Here is a 19553-nt window from a genome sequence, read left to right as displayed (position 1 = left end):
CCAAGTGACAAACGTCATTTTTGAGTTGTTGGAATTTCAATTTTATATTAATTAATCAAATTTGAAATTAGAGTAGTAGTAGTAGTAGTAAAGGGATAATAAATAATGATCACAGTTATATATAAAATACTAGCTTTTGCCCGCGGCTTCGTCTGCGTGGAATTAGTAATTTGGGTAGCTTATTTTTAAACAATCAGCTAGATTTATTGTTTCCCCATACAAACTTCCACCTCTTTTTACTACCAAAATTTTACCCGCTGAACATTCAGCTTGTGGTAGCCTCCTGGTGGGAGATCAGCAGCGTCTCCAGCAGAAACTTGGTCACCAAAGTCTTGCAGGCACCGAGTGACCCATGGGAAGTCACCTCCAGGTGTTCTACGTCTTGGAAAATTCAACCTGATTACAGCAAACAGTATCTACTGCACGTTAAGCGTGTGGTAGCTCTGGTCAGACGCCTGCTTCATCTGGCAGACCTCCATGTGTTCTAGGTCTTGGAGAACTTAACCTGCCTACAGCATACTCTACCAACTTCAGATTAAAGGAGTTTTACCCTCATCAGGTACATCCAGCAGCACTCCAGGTGTTCCAGGTCTTGAGCTATCTCCATCATACACTACCAACGACACGTTGAGCGAGTGTTACCCCTGACCTTTTGTACCCAGCAGCACTCCAGGTGTTCCAGATCTTGAGCTTTTCCCATAATACACTACCAGCGGTACGTTGAGCGAGTGTTACCCCTGATCCGTTGCACCCAGCAGCACTCCAGGTGTTCCAGGTCTTGAGTTCCTCATCATATACAACCAGCGTCACGTTGAGCGAGTGTTACCCCTGACCCTTTGCTCCCAGTAGCACTCCACATTGTCTTGAGCTTTATCCATCGTATACTACCAGCAGCACGTTGAGCGATTGTTACCCCTGACCCGTTGCACCCAGGAGCACTCCAGGTGTTCCAGGTCTTGAGCTGCCTCCATCATACATTACCAGCGGCAGTTTGAGTGAGTGTTAGAAAAGTGGAGAAGAGAACAGGATGACTTCGGGAATAAAAACTACTCTACACCCTCCCAAACAATTAAGACTATCTCCATATCAAATTTCATCTAAATCGGTTTTATTGGGTTCCATACAAATTTCCACTCCCCTTTTCACCCCCTTTAGGGTTGATTTCTAGGGTAAAACCTATTCTATATCCCTCACCCAAAATAGGCGCAATAGTAAGACGTCGAGTTGCGGAAACCAAGCCCGCGAATATCTATCCTATGTCCTTCCCCAGGACCCAAATTATCTCCATACCAAACTTCATCTAAATCGGTTCAGCAGTTATTGATTTCCCATACAAGTGTCAACTCCCCTTTCCATCCCCTTAAGGGGTGAGTTCTGGGATAAAAAAGTATCGTATGTCCTTTCCCGGTGCTCACTATCTGTATACCAAATTTATAAAATTGATCCCATAGCTCTTATGCCAGCGAATTAAGAACTATGGGACATATTTTTGAGTAAGTTGTACTAAAAAAATAAGTTTTGAACCTTATTTTATCTCATATAAGTCATCACTATCATCAGTTTCGTATGTTACCGGCTTTTGGGAATGTTACTGGTAACATTGGGAACTTACTAGTAACATTCCCAAATGGAAACTTACTGGTAGCGGGAATGTTACCGCTGCCCATCACTAATCCCGACACATTTTTAACACGCTTTTATTAGGTCGACCTGTATGTAACTAACTATGTAATGGAATCTAAGGTAACTAATTTGTGATATTTTATATAAAAAGGGACCTTATTGTCGATGGTGCTTACGCCATTATAAACGGTGCTCCGATATAAATACAATGCCGCGCGACGCTGTGCGGCGTAAGCGCCATCGACAATAAGGTCCCTTTTCATAGAAAATGCCCCATTTAACCATCTTCCCGGTTTCCGATGAAGCTGAAAATTTGCATAGCATGTAAGTCGGGTGACAATGCAATATTATGGTACCATCGCGCTGATCAGATGACGAAGACAGGAGGTGGTCATAGGAACTCTGTGATAAAACAACGCAACCTAATTGGGGTTTTTAGAATTGTCTCGATGAATATTAGTTGCCTGTGAAAAAAAAGTACAGTCAGCGATAAAAGCTTGTACTAAAAATGAAATTTTTGCCATAAACTTATTATTTTTCGTTTGACGTTTGTCGATGTACGATTGTCATTTTGGGCATTTTGGCTAGGCTCGACTATTGAAACTTTCTGAAGACTAAGCAAGAACTATTATAATACCGAACGCCAAATCTCGCATTAGGTTTTAAAGCCGGTAAGTTAAACAATAGGCTGCCTAAATGTAGCGAAAACAATCCCTGGCTAACAATCCGCACAATGCCAGCCCCTGGACACAGTCGCAGGCGCAGCGCGATGTTATCTCAGCCGTAAATATATCTACGTTGACGGTGACAAGTCCCGCCATTAAAAAACCACCGTACACTGTTAACTAAATTTGTAAACCTTACTGTATAGACAATAAGGTCTTCAGTTAGTTTAGTTAGCCCGTAACGGCAGGTGGTCGCCGGCTTTAGTTTAGATATGTAAGCGATTAATGAAAAGAAAATATTTTTGCCTTAACAATTGAATTGTATCAATTAGTCTTACCTACTGAAAATGTCGTCGCCGTTATTAGTAGTCTTGGGGTACATAATAAATTTATCAGTTAGCTTATGTTTATTAACTAATATAGAAATATGTTATGTAAATATAGAAACATTTAGCATTAGGGCAAACACATTTTAGAAACAAGTGCAAGTCGGACTCGCTCACCGAGGGTTCCGTACAAATTAAATTTTTAGTTACCTATTTGTAGTTATAGCGGCAACAGAAATACATCGTCTGTGAAAATTTCAACTGTCTAGCTTTCACGGTTCATGAGATAAAAGCCTGGTAACAGACAAACGGACAGTGGAGTCTTAGTAATAGGGTCCCGTTTTTACCCTTTGGGCATGGAACCCTAAAAAGGTCACTTCTGTGGACAATACAATAAAAGTTAACGACTCGGGTACATATACCACGTTTTTCTTATTTGAGTCTCTGTAAGGGTGCAGCGTAAAAAAATGCTTAGAGCGTAAAAACGTGAATTCGTTTATTAATACATAATATTATAAAATGTGTTTGACCCATTAGTAGATTCAGCACAGATTTAATAATTCTGATTGTCCTGTCTTTAATAATATAATAACGATTTTTTTGCAAAAATTTCTCAATTGTCAGCAGTGTCAGCACTTACAAGTAAAACAAGGATAACTGATGTTACCAATTGCCTTACGGATTACCATTATTACTCAGGCTGGAGTCTCTTTATGTCATGGTCATGGCAGAAAGGTGTCGCAATATTTAAGTCGTATTCTTATCATAATGACTTACAACCACGACTATATTCAGCACTGTCAACCTTACAGGGCGTTAAAACCAGTAAAAATAAATAAATAAACTTTATGCTATTAATCAGTTTTGCCGACGTTACACAAGGTGTGTACGATAACTACCATTACAGTTATCTCACCTTTCATATACCTTATTGCAATGACATAGAGTCCATTGATGGTTAGCTAATAATTACTATTTAGTACGTATCAGCGAATTGTCGTCGAATAGTTTTATGCCACCGTTTACTTTCCATAACTCGTATCTTACTTTACTGTTCTACGGCAAATGCAGCTTTACTGTTTATCGCATAGAGTTTACAATACAAAAAATTGTGAATTAGTTTTATGAGGTTTTAAATAACGTATAATAGATAACAGTTATCAGCGCGTGTAGGAAAGGTGTTGAATTAATTAAACTAATCGTGTCCGTCCCTTTTATGGTCTTAATTAAAGTCCTTATAACAACAGGGTAAGGGATTTTTTATAAATGTTAATATTTATGGGTTGGGGAGGGTACGTGGCGTTGACAAATCATAAAACGATACCGAAGTTAAAGGTCGAACGCCTATTTTCAAGTTTTGTAAGTACGTTTCAGCGAGAAATACTGATTAAGTTCAGATTTTTTACAAGCTTTTATTAAGAACTTGCAATTAATAAATAATTGTTTATTGCACCACAAAGGAAACAAATTTACAACCGGATTTACAATGTTAATAAAGGTAGCAAGAGCCGGTCTTATCTAAAGACTCTTATCGCTGCAATATTAGTTTGTAATATGTTTGTTCGGGTCAAATCGTGCAAACTAAATTAGACGCACTTTCCATTATTCGATTGAGCTGAAATTTCACATACATAATGTCAATTTGCAATATTATGGTGCTATAACAGGCGTGGCTCACTCCGCGATTTCCTCGCGCACAAGTACATGCGGCCCACACCAATTTTGGTGTCTAGCCATAGTAGTTGCGCACTGCTACGGAACGGACGCCTGCTCGCGCTTACGCCACCTAGCGGTCATATCTGTCGTAATAGACGCGTTTTGTGAGAGTGAAACTTCTGTACCTAGTACTATTTTTTTTGTGGCTATGATAAATCAACGCAACCTCATTGTGTTTGGGTTTGTTAGAATTTGTGTCGATGAATATAATTAGTTGACTGTTGAAAGAAAAGTACCTATATTACAGTCGGCGATAAAATGAAATTTTTGAAAAAAAACTTATTAACCGCCTTCAGAAAAAAAGGAGGTTCTCAGTTTGACCCGTATGTTTGTATGCATGTATGTTCGCGATTATCTTGCGTTTGGCTGAACCGATTTTGATGTGTTTTTTTTTAACTTTAGACTATTTTGGAGAGATACCGTGGCATAGATAGATGAGCACTATATAATTCCTTAAAATGGTGGAGTATTTTTCTAAAAAACTAAAGTTTAATGAGACATGACGATATTGTCATATGATTAAAAGTTGGTCTCTCTATCTAATGTAGGTGGGATATAGGTAGCGGGGCATGTTGAGCTTATTTGAAAATGTGGCTTAAATTAGCAGTCTTAAACATTATTAAAATTAATACACAAGATTAAACGTAGCTTGGAATTAGCGCGCGCCGCTTGGCCACCCGACCGAATCAGAACATTCCCTGTTCACATATTAAACGTCGCAAAACTAAAACAAATTTAAGCGCTTTCCAGATGACATTCACGTTTAATTTACACAAAAGGGCTTATTTAAAAAAATCATCATTCAAATTGCAATCTTTCTCCCTACAATACACGTCACACATTTCAACGACACATCCTTAGTTTCAGATCCTTTTTGGTGAACTACGTCAAATGAAGACGCAATGAAGTAACGCTCTGCGCGGCTTTACCGTGTCGGGAACATGATTTGCCTATACATCACAATGGAATATAGCTCTAATACGCTTGAGTTAAGGTTAGTAATAAGTTATGTGGTTGGCAGGGAAGTCTAAATCAGGAGAGGAAGATCTAATTAAAAGTCCATACATCACGCGGCGCCCGCTACGCACAGTTTGCTATTTTTGAACGATGTTTTCATTAAGATAAAATTCGTGCATTCTGTGTGATCTTTAGGGGATGAATTCTTAAAATCCTACTTTAGGGAGGTATAGCAAAGTGGGTGTTTTAAAAAAAATGTTGCAAAACTTAAAAAAAAGTGTATAAGGTAATTCAGAAATAAAAACAGTGATTCTTTACTCTTGAAGTTAAAAGTGCTTAATTTGTCAAACTTATTTGGCTTGCTTTTTTAAGACTGCTGAAGTGAGAATTGAATTCTACGAATCCCTCGCCACTGATACTAAGTACCTATTCAACGATAAAAGACCTTTGGAGGAAACGTCCTCTGTCACTGTCAACGACGTACCACTAGATTCTAACAGATGGCGTCAGCATTTACTACATCGCGCTTACGGAGTTCCGAATATCAGTTTTCAAACACAATTCCTTACCAACTCGCATTGGACTTAAGTCTCCAGGTATAACAGTCGCCTGGATAGAGTACTCTCTATTCCTCTATACCTATACACCTCTCTCTCTCTCTTTTTTTCTACAAACTCTTATTAAAGTTTAATCATATCGGGTCTTGCACAGATTCACAGGAATTCTACTGTGAGACTCGCAGTAGTCACTGACTTTATCTATAGGAATCGTATCTCCTAAATACCCCAGCCTATACAAGTGGTCTCGTCGACTTTGCATACCGCACGTGGTACGAGGTAGCGAGTAGCGACCGCCGTTTGTCATCCTGCAGGGCTAATAAATCCCCTGTCATCGCTATTCCAGGACGAGCGTTTCATTCGCCGACTTTTAGGGTTAGCGTGGAAGGAGAGTGAGTGCTTCCACCAGTTTGGCACTGACATACACGCTATCGAGAACGTAAGTTACTTTCTATGCATCTCGCTCGTACTCGCATACATATTAGTGCAAGCGAGATGTATAGAAAGTGAATTACGTAGACGTAAGCGCGTATGTCAACTTTGACACTGTCAGTGACTCATGGTACGTGTATAGATTAAATCATTTTACGGTTTAGACTCACTTGTTTTAGTCACTCGCGCGACATGTTTCGGAGAGCCTAGGTCTCCTTTCTCAAGCACTAATAGTGCGAGCAGCGTTCACGACGACCGTGTGTTGCGTACTGAGTGCACCACACGGTCGTCGTGAACGCTGCTCGCACTATTAGTGCTTGAGAAAGGAGACCTAGGCTCTCCGAAACATGTCGCGCGAGTGACTAAAACAAGTGAGTCTAAACCGTAAAATGATTTAATGTTAGTATGTCTCACAACAGTTTAAATTCGATTACGTGTATAGATGTTGTCCGAAAAATTACAATCTTACTGTGCATTGAGTTCTGGAATAAGTTCGAGTTTAGGGTTCTGTGCCGAAAGGGCATGATCATCGAGAGCGTAGGACAGAGTACGGCCTGTCCTACGTACGGCCTGGAGGGGTGGTAGAGAGTCCCACAAGGGTAATTGTCACGACTCTCAAAAATGAGGTAACGGCCAAGAATAGAACCCAAAAGGCACTACAATTGTATAAGTACTTAGGCCATGTAATACATAACTACAGATAACTTAGAAAAGCTTATTGTATTTAACTAGAAATGTGAATGGTTAGACGATTGAGACGTACAATCCCAGGCACTGGGCGTTTGGTCCAAAAAGATCTGTGAACAGCTCCAGATTTCGACGTCACAGGGCCCTATAGGCTTAGTTTCATCAATCATACTGGATAAACTTATTCCCAAGCGTATCCTATTTCTAGGATGATGTTATTCCCACTGATGATGTTCCTAAAAGAAAAAGAAACAAAGTAATTATAATTATTGTTTCTTTCTTTACAACATATATAAATCTCAAAATACTTTAATACTTTGATAAAATATATAAATCTCAAAGTTTATGTGACACAAGTAATAAGTATTTAAAACTTTTTTTTTAAACATGGTATTGGAGGATCGTTCGAAACCCTCGATGTAAGAGTCCTACTCGCACTTGACCAAATTATTTTCCTACTCACCTTTCATCAATAAATCCTACGTCCCAAAAACTATATCCCCCTCTTTTCTACATACCAGCGTTATCGCGATAAAAGAATTCCAGTTGTTTTATTTATAACCAATTAGTGTATCAAATCGGTGCTATGTTTTCTCGGTTCTTCTGTATGGAGTAGAATCGTGGACACTGACCAAGAATATGTGTAAACGCTTGGAGGCTTTCGAAATGTGGGTGTACAGAAGAATCCTGAAAATATCATGGACGGATAGAGTAACTAACGAAAGAGTGCTGCAGTTAGTAAATAAAGAGGCCGAGGTTTTAAAGATAGTCAAAAAACGCAAACTACAGTACTTTGGTCATATCATGCGAAACAAGAAATATGAACTCCTTCAACTCATTATCCAAGGAAAGATCCAAGGTAAAAGATCATCCGGACGAAGACGTAACTCATGGCTCAAAGATCTCCGAACGTGGTTCAAACAGAGCACACGCTCATTATTCCGCGCGGCTGCGTCTAAAGTTCGTATAGCCCTCATGATAGCCGACCTCCGGTAGGAGATGGCACTGGAAGAAGAAGAAGAGTGTATCAAAGAGAATTAAGAGAATATTCGAGATCGTAATAGTAGGTAGTTGTATTTTTTAGAACAAGCGGTGTGACATGTCAGAGAGAGGGAAACAAGTGGGTAATAAAAGTGACTATACGATTGGCATCGTATTTTTTGTGGGGTACTCGCAATCGATCTGAATTATGACTAGGCAGAAAGACGTTAGGTAATAGCAAGATTAATCAATGTGCGCAAGTTAATATTTTTTAAGATCATTAAATAGGTATACACAAGTAGTAGCTAAATATGAAATATTATAATACTAGCGACCCGCCCCGGCTTCGCACGGGTTACACAAAACCTTAACATTTGACGACCGGTCTGGTCTAGTGGGTATTGACCCTGCCTGTGAAGCCGATGGTCCTGGGTTCGAATCCCGGTATAAGGGCATTTATTTGTGTGATGAACACAGATCCGCTCCTAATTTTTACAATAATAAAAAATCGAAAAAGTCTAACGTAGGGGCCACGGTATAGCTATGGTTAATATACATAGTTATGCAAAAATATTTTGTATAATGTCAATATCCAGAGAGGAAAATGGGGACTACGTTTGTATGGAGAAGCGGCCGTCCCCTTTCCTCTTAAAGAAGTTGACACATGTCACAACTGATGTTAGATCCGTTTCCTGCTACAGCACGTGCGTCTCGTTTCACGCTCGCTCGCGAGATAATCGAACGCGAAGTTGTTTCAACTTTATTTAGATCCTTTTTTGATATTTAAATTATGTTTGTGCAATAAATAGGTTAAAGATCTTACAGTCTTAAACGTTCTTAAAAAAATGACATCTGTCAAAACTCGCGGATATATCCATTTCCTGCGCACGTGCGTCTCGTTTCACGCTCGCTCGCGAGATAATCGAACGCGACGCGCGTCGTGCTCGTTTTGTGCGGCGGTGGCGTCTGTGCGCGTTTATTAAGAGACAGATTAAGGTATAGGTACAGAAAATATATCTGAATTACATTGATGGGTATGCTGGTTAAAATATTTTTATACGGAAATACTAAGAATGGAATATATCACACTGGTACAGGACTAGATTCATTAACAAACCAATATTTTAAGTAACATCCTTCTTAAGGTATGATCAAATCTCATTTTGTTCATTCATTCGAGTATGTTACCTATTTGTGTAATGTGCAATACGAGGGTTGTTGAAAACTAGGTAATGACTATTGATAATAGGTGTGTATGTAAGTTTCGAACATGTAGTAAGTATGAATGACAATGCTTCATGCATTTAAGTAGTGTGTTCGGAAAGAGAAGAGTCGTGGAATGTATTGGGCCCTATGCATTCCACGACTCTTTCTCTTTCCGCACAGTAACAGACGTTACTTTCATGAAGTATTACGTTAAGATTATCTCTTGTGCAATAAAGACAAAGACAAGTTGATCAATTTAACGAGCTATTCCATGCGATAAAATGTACCAGGACGACATCATCCCAAACAGATAAGGCGTGTTGTCAGGATTATGGCTTATCGGCTGATAATTCCGACACGGCAGATAACTGGCTCGTTAACGTTAACTAGCCGTACCTAATCATTTCATTGTAAACAAATCGTTAAATTTGTTACTTTGCTACTAAGTACTTTTTTGGTTACACTTCTGTGTCTTTATGGAGGCTGAAAGGACGACGTCAATAAAGTAAATTTGCAATGACAAAGTGTGACAATGTCATCATTCATGTTAAATTTCTATGAACATATGACGTTGCTACACGCTCTATTACTTCGTTCTGTAAAGCGTAAGTATGAAAACAAATTGCAGGGATCAGCGTAAAAAAGCGTGTTACGTGGGAAATCGTATTGAGCGTGAGCTTATTGAGCCGGTTCCACTGTAGGTATTCGGCATTGTTTGAGCCGCGTAACGAAGATATTTGCAATAAATTCCCAAGGGCCTATTAAGATATCCTCCTCTTTATGCATCCGTTCGCTAATGAAACAAAAAACTGTAAAAATACGCATTCCGCACGCAGAAACAAAGAGGGCTATCTTATCAGAAATCTTTATAATAATTATTGCGGTGTTCTGAACGTCTCAATCGCGAGCGCAATCCGGGCCCAATTACCGCGAGCGGCGACCGAAAATATCATTTAAAAAAACCTATAAATAAAAAAATAAATGATCTGTGCAACCCTAACAATCCTTACGCGTCGACTCCTTCATTCTTCATCCTTAACGTCCAAAATCGCATGTAATTTAACATGTACTTACGTCGTAAATTTTCCGACTAGGAGCACATGAATGGGCGGAGCTTAACCCCTCCAAAAGCGCGGGTGGGGAGGTAGGGCGGTCAGTCACACGCTAACGGTGGGGGGTGACAGATGTCCGTCGGCGCACATCGCTCATACGTTCACATTACACGATAGGGAATCCTGTTTGCCATAAATAATACTCGCGACTGCCTATGCCTGTTGAATTGGACGCGCTGTTTTGACCATCTACTAGTTGAAGAGGAGTGACGTGTTTCTAAACATCGTGGTGTACGATCGTAAATAACGTGTACGTTATCTTAATAGGCTGTGGAATGCTCGGCGATGCCAGCGCATCTAATGTCTAGTGACAACCTGTTAACAGATGTGGGCGATGGATGTTTAACTAATTTAATCTGAAGTTCAGCTACGATAGTGTGATGTTTTTGTAGTAATACTTTTTAGGAAGAAGTCTAAGTATTAACGAGACAATGTCGTCGGCATTGACAAAGTGAGAGGTGATAAACGTAGTGTTTTATGAAAATATGACGTTAATTATGGCACTTTCACAATTTGTCATGTCAAAGTCGGTGGAGAGTTAGCTTAGTCCGAGTATAGTGACTACTTAAAAACACAAATCAAACAATATAATAATTTGATTTGTTCCCTAGTTGGTTTAAATGACATAATTATAGTTTGGCAAGAGCCGTATGTCAAAATAGGCAGAGAGAATCATTCTTTTTTTTACTTATGAGAGTATTATAACCTCCAAAAAGAGGGCTTGCATTGGAATCAGCTATGCAAAAAATGATAAAAAACTGTTAAGTACCTCTCGCTTATAAATCTCAGTACCGGTTCGAAAAAGGGCAATATTTACAGTGCGATAAAATCTGAAGGGTTAGAGTGGGCGGGCACTTCCGGCGGAAGGGGCGGGGCGCGCGGCCGCCATTTTGCGGCGCGCGTGCGCGCTGGAGACGCGCTGTTGCTCTTTTGGGGATAAAGTGGTGTACGGTTTGAGAACAAATATGCGGTTAGTTGTTACAGCTACTTAATGTAGGTATAGTTAGAATTTTATAAGGTGTTCAAATGTTACTTGGGTGCTCTTCTTACAATTCGGACATTTAAAAATTCTAACTAATTACCTATTCATAAATTGGATAGAAATTCATAATAGACGGTCTGCGACATATTTTATTCTGGTTTTAGTATTTGTTGTTATAGCGGTCAAATATATCTGTGAAAATTTCAACTGTATAGCTATCACGGTTCATAAGATACAGCCTGGTGACAGACAGATGGACATAGGAGTCTTAGTAATAGGGTCCCGTTTTTACCCTTCGGGTACGGCACTCTGAAAATGATTAAATTAAATGCCTGATATGTGCTAGAGGCTAGAATAATATAAGTTGCTTATCTATTTAAAACAAATATGCAATACGTAGGTACCTATGCAAGAGGTAATAAGTCTCACATTTATCTAAGAACAGTAAGAACACAACGTGAGCGAAACCAGTTAAATACCTAATATCTTGTTTATCGTAGATTAAGTTTAGTTTATATACAGCGATTCCAATAAACACGAGGGATCAAAGACTTTCCAACGTACGATATGGTGAGCATGTCAGCTTCAGTTATCTAAATGCGAAACGGGCCTATTGCCGGTGACGTTTAGCTGTAACGTTTATTTATTCTATTCAGGTTTAGTCTTATTTATTCTTCACATGTTATTATATTCGTATACTACCTACAGACTACAAGTACCTACAAGTTTGTTGAGAGCAAATTCGACTTAACTTTAATATACGTATATACATACCTAATACATGTATATCTGGGTACCGACCTATACCAATGGAAGATTTATTTATTAGGTTACTAGATGCAAATAAGTGTGGATAACCGAATAAACGTAGTGATAAAAAACCACAAGGTATTATTTAACAGGAGATATGGGGGCTATGGGGCTAAGGGGAAAAATTGGTCTATTTTCGCTTAATTTAACTTATGTTAGTTAAGTCAAATCGATCCATATCTAATGCTTTTATCAGAAAAACAAAATAATAAATAAAAGTAACGAAGGTACAACTTGTTTTCGATTTCCGTTCCATTTTTAGGGTTCCGTACCCAAAGGGTAAAAACGGGACCCTATTACTAAGACTCCGCTGTCCGTCTGTCCGTCCGTCTGTCAGTCTGTCCGTCTGTCTGTCTGTCTGTCTGTCACCATGCTGTATCTCATGAACCGTGATAGCTAGACAGTTGAAATTTTCACAGATGTTGTATTTCTGTTGCCGCTATAACAACAAATACTAAAAACAGAATAATATAAATATTTAAATGGGGCTCCCATACAACAAACGTGATTTTTTGCTGTTTTTTTCCGTAATGGTACAGAACCCTTCGTGCGCGAGTCCAACTCGCACTTGGCAGGTTTTATTTCTTTTCCTACTTGTCTAATGCAAAACGACTTCCAGTGCCTACTTGAAAGAAATAATTTATGTAGAGTCAGCATCAAAATTCTTTGATAGCTTAATTAAAATAGATGTCTATATGAAGAACAATTAAACTGTTCCAGATAGGTACTTTTGATCGCAAACTTTCGAGATATAATGTACTGATGTAGTGCATACCTACCTAATTGTTTTCCATCGTATTTTTTCGGAAACGTTCGTATTTGTCATGCTACTTCAGTAAACCTAAGTACTTTTTTGTACCAAGACTGACTGACACAGCAAGACACGTTCCTAAGTTTCCGTTTAAATACGATGGAAAATAATTATGCACTACATCTGTATCTCTATTTCGAAAAGCATTCGAGAGTGGCAGATACATCTGGTGTGTTGTTTTATATGCTACCATTGATGCTTACTGTACCGTCTGTACGTACGTTCACTGCAGTAGACGAGCTGAAACGTTTACTTATTTTCATCTCTTCTGTAGGCCGAGCACATGATTGACGCGACAGTATCTCGCCACGAGATAGACTACCCGTCTTTTACTAACTGTATGAATTAAAGGGCGACGGGTAGTCTATGTCGCGGCGAGATACTCTCGCGCCAATCATGTGCTAGCCCGGCTGTTCGGAAAGTTCACCTTTCGTAGGCTGATAGCCGGGTGGAATAAATATATATGCCTGGCAAAACTTCTAATTTTTCGAATTGTTCAAATTTTAACCGTCATCTTCAACTAATTTAATTTCATTGTTGTTTTGTTGTTTACCTATAATTTGTTCTAAAGAAGTATACTTAACAATAATTAAGAATTTGTTTAATAATTTGTTCTAAATAAATATATGGACTTATTAGTAATAACCTACCTACATTTCTTGTGTTTGACTTTCCTCATAGTTGAAATGAAAAGTAGTGTTTAACTCGGGTAAAAGTAACCATCTCACCCTCGAACTATTGGCGCCAAAATATCTCGGGTGAAATGGTTCACTTTCCATCCTTTGTTAACAATCTACTATTAATTCCGTTTATTTCCTTTGCATCCTATTAAATACCCACAAAAAAAGAAGATTCACTTATTTATTTCCATTTAGCCCCTACCCAATTCCCTTTTGTATCCTTTGCATACCAAAAAACGAAGAATTAAGTTATTTATATTCCGTTTTCCCGCCGAAAACGACCAGGCGGCCATGAATCGCGGAGACAGCGGAGTAAATCAAGCGGGCGCGGGGCATCCATCACGCGACGCCGGGCCATCAATCGAGATTGAAATAGGAACACTAAACATTGAACTCACCTATGCGCGGATGTGCTTTTAATGTTTTTCTTGATGTGGGAATGCGGGATCAATGTGATGATTGACTTTATACTTCCGCCAAGAATTAATAATGTTATATGTCCATTTAATTGAAGACTATAGTAACAAACAGTAATCTTTTTAGTTAAACCAGCACGTAGAGATTGTACAAGCTAATTCTACACTGACTTGGAAAATGACAGGTAGTGGAGTGCCTCAATGAATGTGAAATTCCAATGAAAATATGCCGTTTTCAGTGTCATTTCTACACTGTCGCTGCAAATTACATTGAAATTTGTTTCGACAAATTCTAGGAGCTGGTTTTAACTATAAAATAGTGTAATTTGAATGATAAAGTCAATTAATGATGTAGACTCTACCACATCTAACTCTCTCTCTCACACACACACAGACACTTACCTACCTACACTTATATTATGCCTAACTCGTTTGCGTCACTCCTGTAGACACTAGTAAAGCAAATTTTCATTCTACACACTTATACAGGCGGGATACATTTTTTCAGTAGATACCTACATATACAACACAATACATACTACAATACATACTGAATTTTTTTATTCCAGAGATGAAAAAATGTACCCTTGAGTCTCAAGAGATTCATATAAGAAAAACGGGATTAAAATTCAACAGAGTTATTAACTTTTATTGTATTGTCAACAGAAATGTCTTTTTTCAATGTGTTTGACCCATTTATCTATCTATTTAATTATTTATTTAAGAATATAGTCATAGACGTCATAGTTATAGGTAATACTTATTATTTCTATGCCTATTCAGGCAGGATGTGCTGATCAAAAATTGTTTTATTACATCTTTATTGTACCGCATTCAAGAAATGAATAAATGATTATGATTATCTTTACACAGGTGATTTCTATAGGTATTTTTAAATAGTCAGTTCTCTAAAGGTAATGAGACACCTCGAGACAACGTGGGCGACTGGGCGTCGATCTACCGCAGCACACGCTACTACTTAAGTATTTTGAGCTACCGCTACCCACTGGCTTTACTACCTATATCACAGAATAAATAATAGTACTAGGTACAGAAGGTTCACTCTCTACCAAAACGCGTCTATTATGACAGATATGACCGCTAGGTGGCGCAAGCGCGAGCAGGCGTCGGTGCGCGGCAATTACTATGGCTAGACACCAAAATTGGTGTGGGCCGCATGTACTTGTAGCGACGCAACGAAATCGCGGAGTGAGCCACGCCTGCCTATATAGATTCTTAAGAGATATTAGATCCTTTTCATTCGTTAGGTAGGTTGTGTAGGTAGGGAGTAAATGTGTAGGTACCTACAGTTAATTCAATTGTAATTAGTGTCATGGTGTTGAGCTTATTGTTGTTCTTAACTTTTTTTTATTTATTTTTTAACTTTTTTCTCTCTTATGTTTTGCTGGTGTCTAGCCAGTGGGTATATAGTATATAGCAATCACTCTGCAGTGCAGGTAATACACAGAAGCAGGCAATCAGGCAATCATACTTTTAAAAAAACTAGACATCTGCTACCAGATCCAGAATCCAAAAGAATTTTGTGATTTTAAGGAAATACATCTCGTGAAATAAATTCAATATGGTAAGTATTCGATTATACGGAAAATAAAATCCTAGGCCAAGAACGTAATGTACAGTCGAAGGCAAAAATATCGAACCAGACAAATGGCAAAATATGTGAACTCTACTTTATTGTCTAAGATGTAAGAGCGTACACATATTTTGGAAACTGGGAATGTATTATACATTTTATGCCCTTGACTGTAAGTACATACAAACTGCGTGTTTCTGATAGGCTTGCTGGTGAATATGGTGAATATCAAACAAGATAATGCTATACAGATAAGTATATAAATCTATTTTCTATACATATAATATAATCAAAGGGTTACAATAATAAATAAAAAGAGATTCGTTTGGTTAGGGCCAGCTGCTTACTACTTTTAGATAGTCTAGTGAACTTAAAAAAATATAAAACCCAAGTACTTACCTAAGTATACACCTAGGTACCTGGTACTAGATACTGGTATTTTAGGTTCTGTAGGTTTATTAATATATAATAAATCAGTTCAATTGTAATAATTGCTTATCAAATAGTTTTTTTTAAGTACTAATAAAAAGGAAAAAAAACTGTGTTTCAATTAGTCTCTAAATCTTGAACCTTGTGGTAGTTGTGGTGTTATATTTCCATAAATGGTGATATGGCGCCGTACAGTTTGTCCCACGGGATAGTATCTCAAGCTTGATTCAATTTTAATGTGACAACTGGGTTTGGCCAAATTTCGGCTTAAATATATTAACGATACAAGGCTTATGAACAATTAGATACTAATCAAAATTAAATTTAAATAACCAGCCACTTATGTGCTCTAAAAATTTATCTAGGCGTTACCAAAATACGCATGTCAAATCAAACATGTGTTGAGATTAGATATCGTAACCAGTTTATTGCTACTCAGACGTAAGTACCTACAATTCTCCGAGATTCATTAGGATCACATCAATTAATAAAATATCAAATTAATTACAAGTGCCCAGTATACAGTATCTAATCACGAACAAGATGCCTATTAACTCGATAGATAAAAATGTCGTCATCAGCTTGTTACGGGCTACCGCGTTATTATAACGAGCCGCGCCCGATACCTACCGGCGCGAGGCGGGACGATCAATACCGCACGTTCCCAACCACCCTTACAACATACAAATATCTCTCTCTATCAAACGTGCACGCCTCCTGAGTTAGAGCGAGAAAAAGCCCGCCCCATCGTCCCCCCGAACGGGTATAGAGAAGGCGTACCCCCTGCCCGCCGACCGGCTCATCGGTTCAGTCGACAAAAGACTGCGTGCCGCGCGCGTGCGTATAGCGCGCTCGTCATGCGCGCGTAGACACCATGCTCGTGCCGCCGGAGATGATGGCCGCGCAATCCAAGCTCGTCTACCAGATGAACAAGTACTACAACGAGCGCGTCGCGAGCAGGAAGGCTCAGATCGCCAAAACTATTCATGAGGTCTGCAGGATTGTCCAGGATGTCCTCAAGGAGGTGGAGCTGCAAGAGCCGCGCTTCATCTCCTCGCTCACCGATTATAATGGACGCTTCGATGGGCTGGAAGTGGTTTCGCCGCATGAGTTCGAGATAGTAATATATTTGAATCAGATGGGAGTGTTAAATTTCGTGGACGACGGTTCTCTGCCCGGCTGCGCCGTGCTCAAGCTGAGCGACGGCCGCAAGCGCTCCATGTCGCTCTGGGTCGAATTCATCACCGCCTCCGGATATCTTTCGGCGAGGAAAATCCGCTCGCGCTTCCAAACTTTAGTAGCGCAGGCGTGCGACAAATGCTCTTACCGGGACTGCGTCAAAATGATCGCAGAGACGACTGAAGTCAAGCTTCGAATTCGGGAACGCTATGTGGTTCAAATAACTCCAGCCTTCAAATGCGCTGGCTTGTGGCCGCGCTCCGCTGCCCACTGGCCGCTCCCGGCCATCCCTTGGCCGCACCCAAACATCGTCGCCGAAGTAAAAACGGAAGGTTTCGATCTACTATCAAAGGAATGTCTCGCGCTGCAAGGAAAGAACTCAGCTATGGAAGGCGACGCGTGGGTTCTAAGTTTCTTGGAAGCGGAAAACCGTCTACTCCAAGGCGGTTGCCGACGGAAGTGTCTAAGCACATTGAAGACCATTCGCGATCGGCACTTGGATCTTCCAGGGAACCCAGTGACTTGCTATCACATGAAGACATTGCTGCTGTACGAATGCGAGAAGCATCCTCGCGAACACGAATGGGATGAGGCCGCGATTGGCGACCGTATAAACGGGATATTTCTGCAGCTGATTTCCTCGCTCCAGTGCCGGCGGTGCCCGCACTATTTTCTGCCTCACGTCGACCTTTTCAAAGGCAAGTCGCCGACGGCGCTTGAAAACGCTGCGAAGCAAGTGTGGCGCCTGACAAGAGAGATGCTCACCAACTCTCGAGCTTTTGATAAGCTCTGAGGCGCAGAGGCCAATTCGGACGATCACATTCGTTAAGTGAGTGTATTAGTGGTATACCGCTAGACATCGAGTCATTTTTAGTAGATTTAGAGGACTGTTAAGAGTGTATCCAATAGGAGTGTATACGGACTAGTGCGAGTGCTTCTCGAATATTCCATTTGGATCAGACTGTAAGTAGAAGTGATACTATCTAGACTAGGCCTTTTCAACTATTATTTGTGATATAATGTAAATAGCTTAGTTGTTGTACAATTTTATTAATATTTAATTTAAAAGATACCGTGTATTTATTTGACTGAAGAAACTCTAAGTAGGTAAAAATATATATAATTTACAATAAATAATTTGGAAATATATTTGCTTTTTTAAATTATATCCCAGCAGTGATTAAACAATTACCTAATAATCGTCAATATATAAATATAAATAATGGCAAATAGAATAAATATATTTGACATTTCTTTGCACCTATTTGAAAGTTATCTTATTTTTTATTCAATTATATTACTACTTAAATTACATTAATATTTCTATATGAATTATCTTTATACACATATCCTTACTTATTTGCATAATCTATAAAATGCTCAAAGCGAACTATAGGAACCCAGCTATAAGTTATACAAAAATGAACAGTTTTTGCAATCAATTACGCTAATATTAGGTGCTTTAATATTGATAGCTTATTATGCAAAGAACTAACGTGGTAGTAATAAAGCATTAGTCTTAAAACGCGTTTAACCATTATTTTATCGGCACCCGGCAATCCATCGTAGCTATTTGTAAAGTTCAGCTATAACTTTACTAAATACAACTATGTGCAGAACAACGTCATGCTTTACCAACACACTTTTGACATTAGCCAAATCATAAATTTGATGAATGCCATTTTTTAAAAGAAGGTGCTCTAAATTTTTAACTAATTTTGCATTTTAATAAAATACTCCTCTTCTACTTTTGATATTCCGATCGGAACTTCTATTAAGGATAACAGAACCAAAACAATTCATATCAAAAGTACACGCTTACACACTCACAAACTCATGATTCAGCCGACCTGACCTTACCCAGTAGTCAAACCATATACAGATAGTTTTACCACCGCAACAAATACTGAGAAACAGACCACTATCCATTTGCGAAGCGTACGACATTGAAGAATCCTCGTATGACATTTGTATGCGGCCTACGGGCTGTATCAAGTTACTTTTATCCACGTTCCTTAAGCTAAGTATTCTCTACTGCGTATGCGCAGATCATCTTTGTTTACGAGAACCAGTGTAACGTGGTCTTGAGATCAGTAATAACTATACGTAATCGGAGAGCGCTCTTATGTTAGTTGTCCTAAGCTATGGACTCAGTTGTGCTTAGTTGGTTAATGGTTTACTCTTCTGGTCGGTTCGGGTTTCATGCAGCCCAGAATCAGTCTTCTATACTTTATGGTATCCTGGTAGGTACGTGGTTGACTTAACCACCCACTCTGGAGACATGATTACTATCATCAAAGCTAAAGTGGTTAAAATATAAATACAATTACAATATTAGCTTCTGCCCACGTGAAGACTCATAAAAACTATCCCCAAACTCAAATCTATCC

General features: G+C 39.1%; 2 protein-coding genes across 2 annotated transcripts in view; one reads left to right on the top strand and one right to left on the bottom strand.

Moving 5' to 3' along the window:
- The window catches only part of LOC134747409 (neurobeachin-like), a 951208-nt gene that overhangs the window by 94416 nt on the left and 837239 nt on the right, over positions 1 to 19553 (bottom strand). The window lies entirely within an intron of this gene.
- On the top strand, positions 16773 to 18312 carry LOC134747010 (protein mab-21). Its single transcript, XM_063681540.1, has one exon. It carries the CDS (start codon positions 16859 to 16861, stop codon positions 17954 to 17956), a length of 1098 nt encoding a protein of 365 aa, XP_063537610.1. The 5' UTR covers positions 16773 to 16858; the 3' UTR covers positions 17957 to 18312.

Source organism: Cydia strobilella, chromosome 14, assembly GCF_947568885.1.
Source record: "Cydia strobilella chromosome 14, ilCydStro3.1, whole genome shotgun sequence".
NCBI classification, from domain to species: domain Eukaryota; kingdom Metazoa; phylum Arthropoda; class Insecta; order Lepidoptera; family Tortricidae; genus Cydia; species Cydia strobilella.
This window is presented reverse-complemented; position numbering and strand designations above follow the sequence as displayed.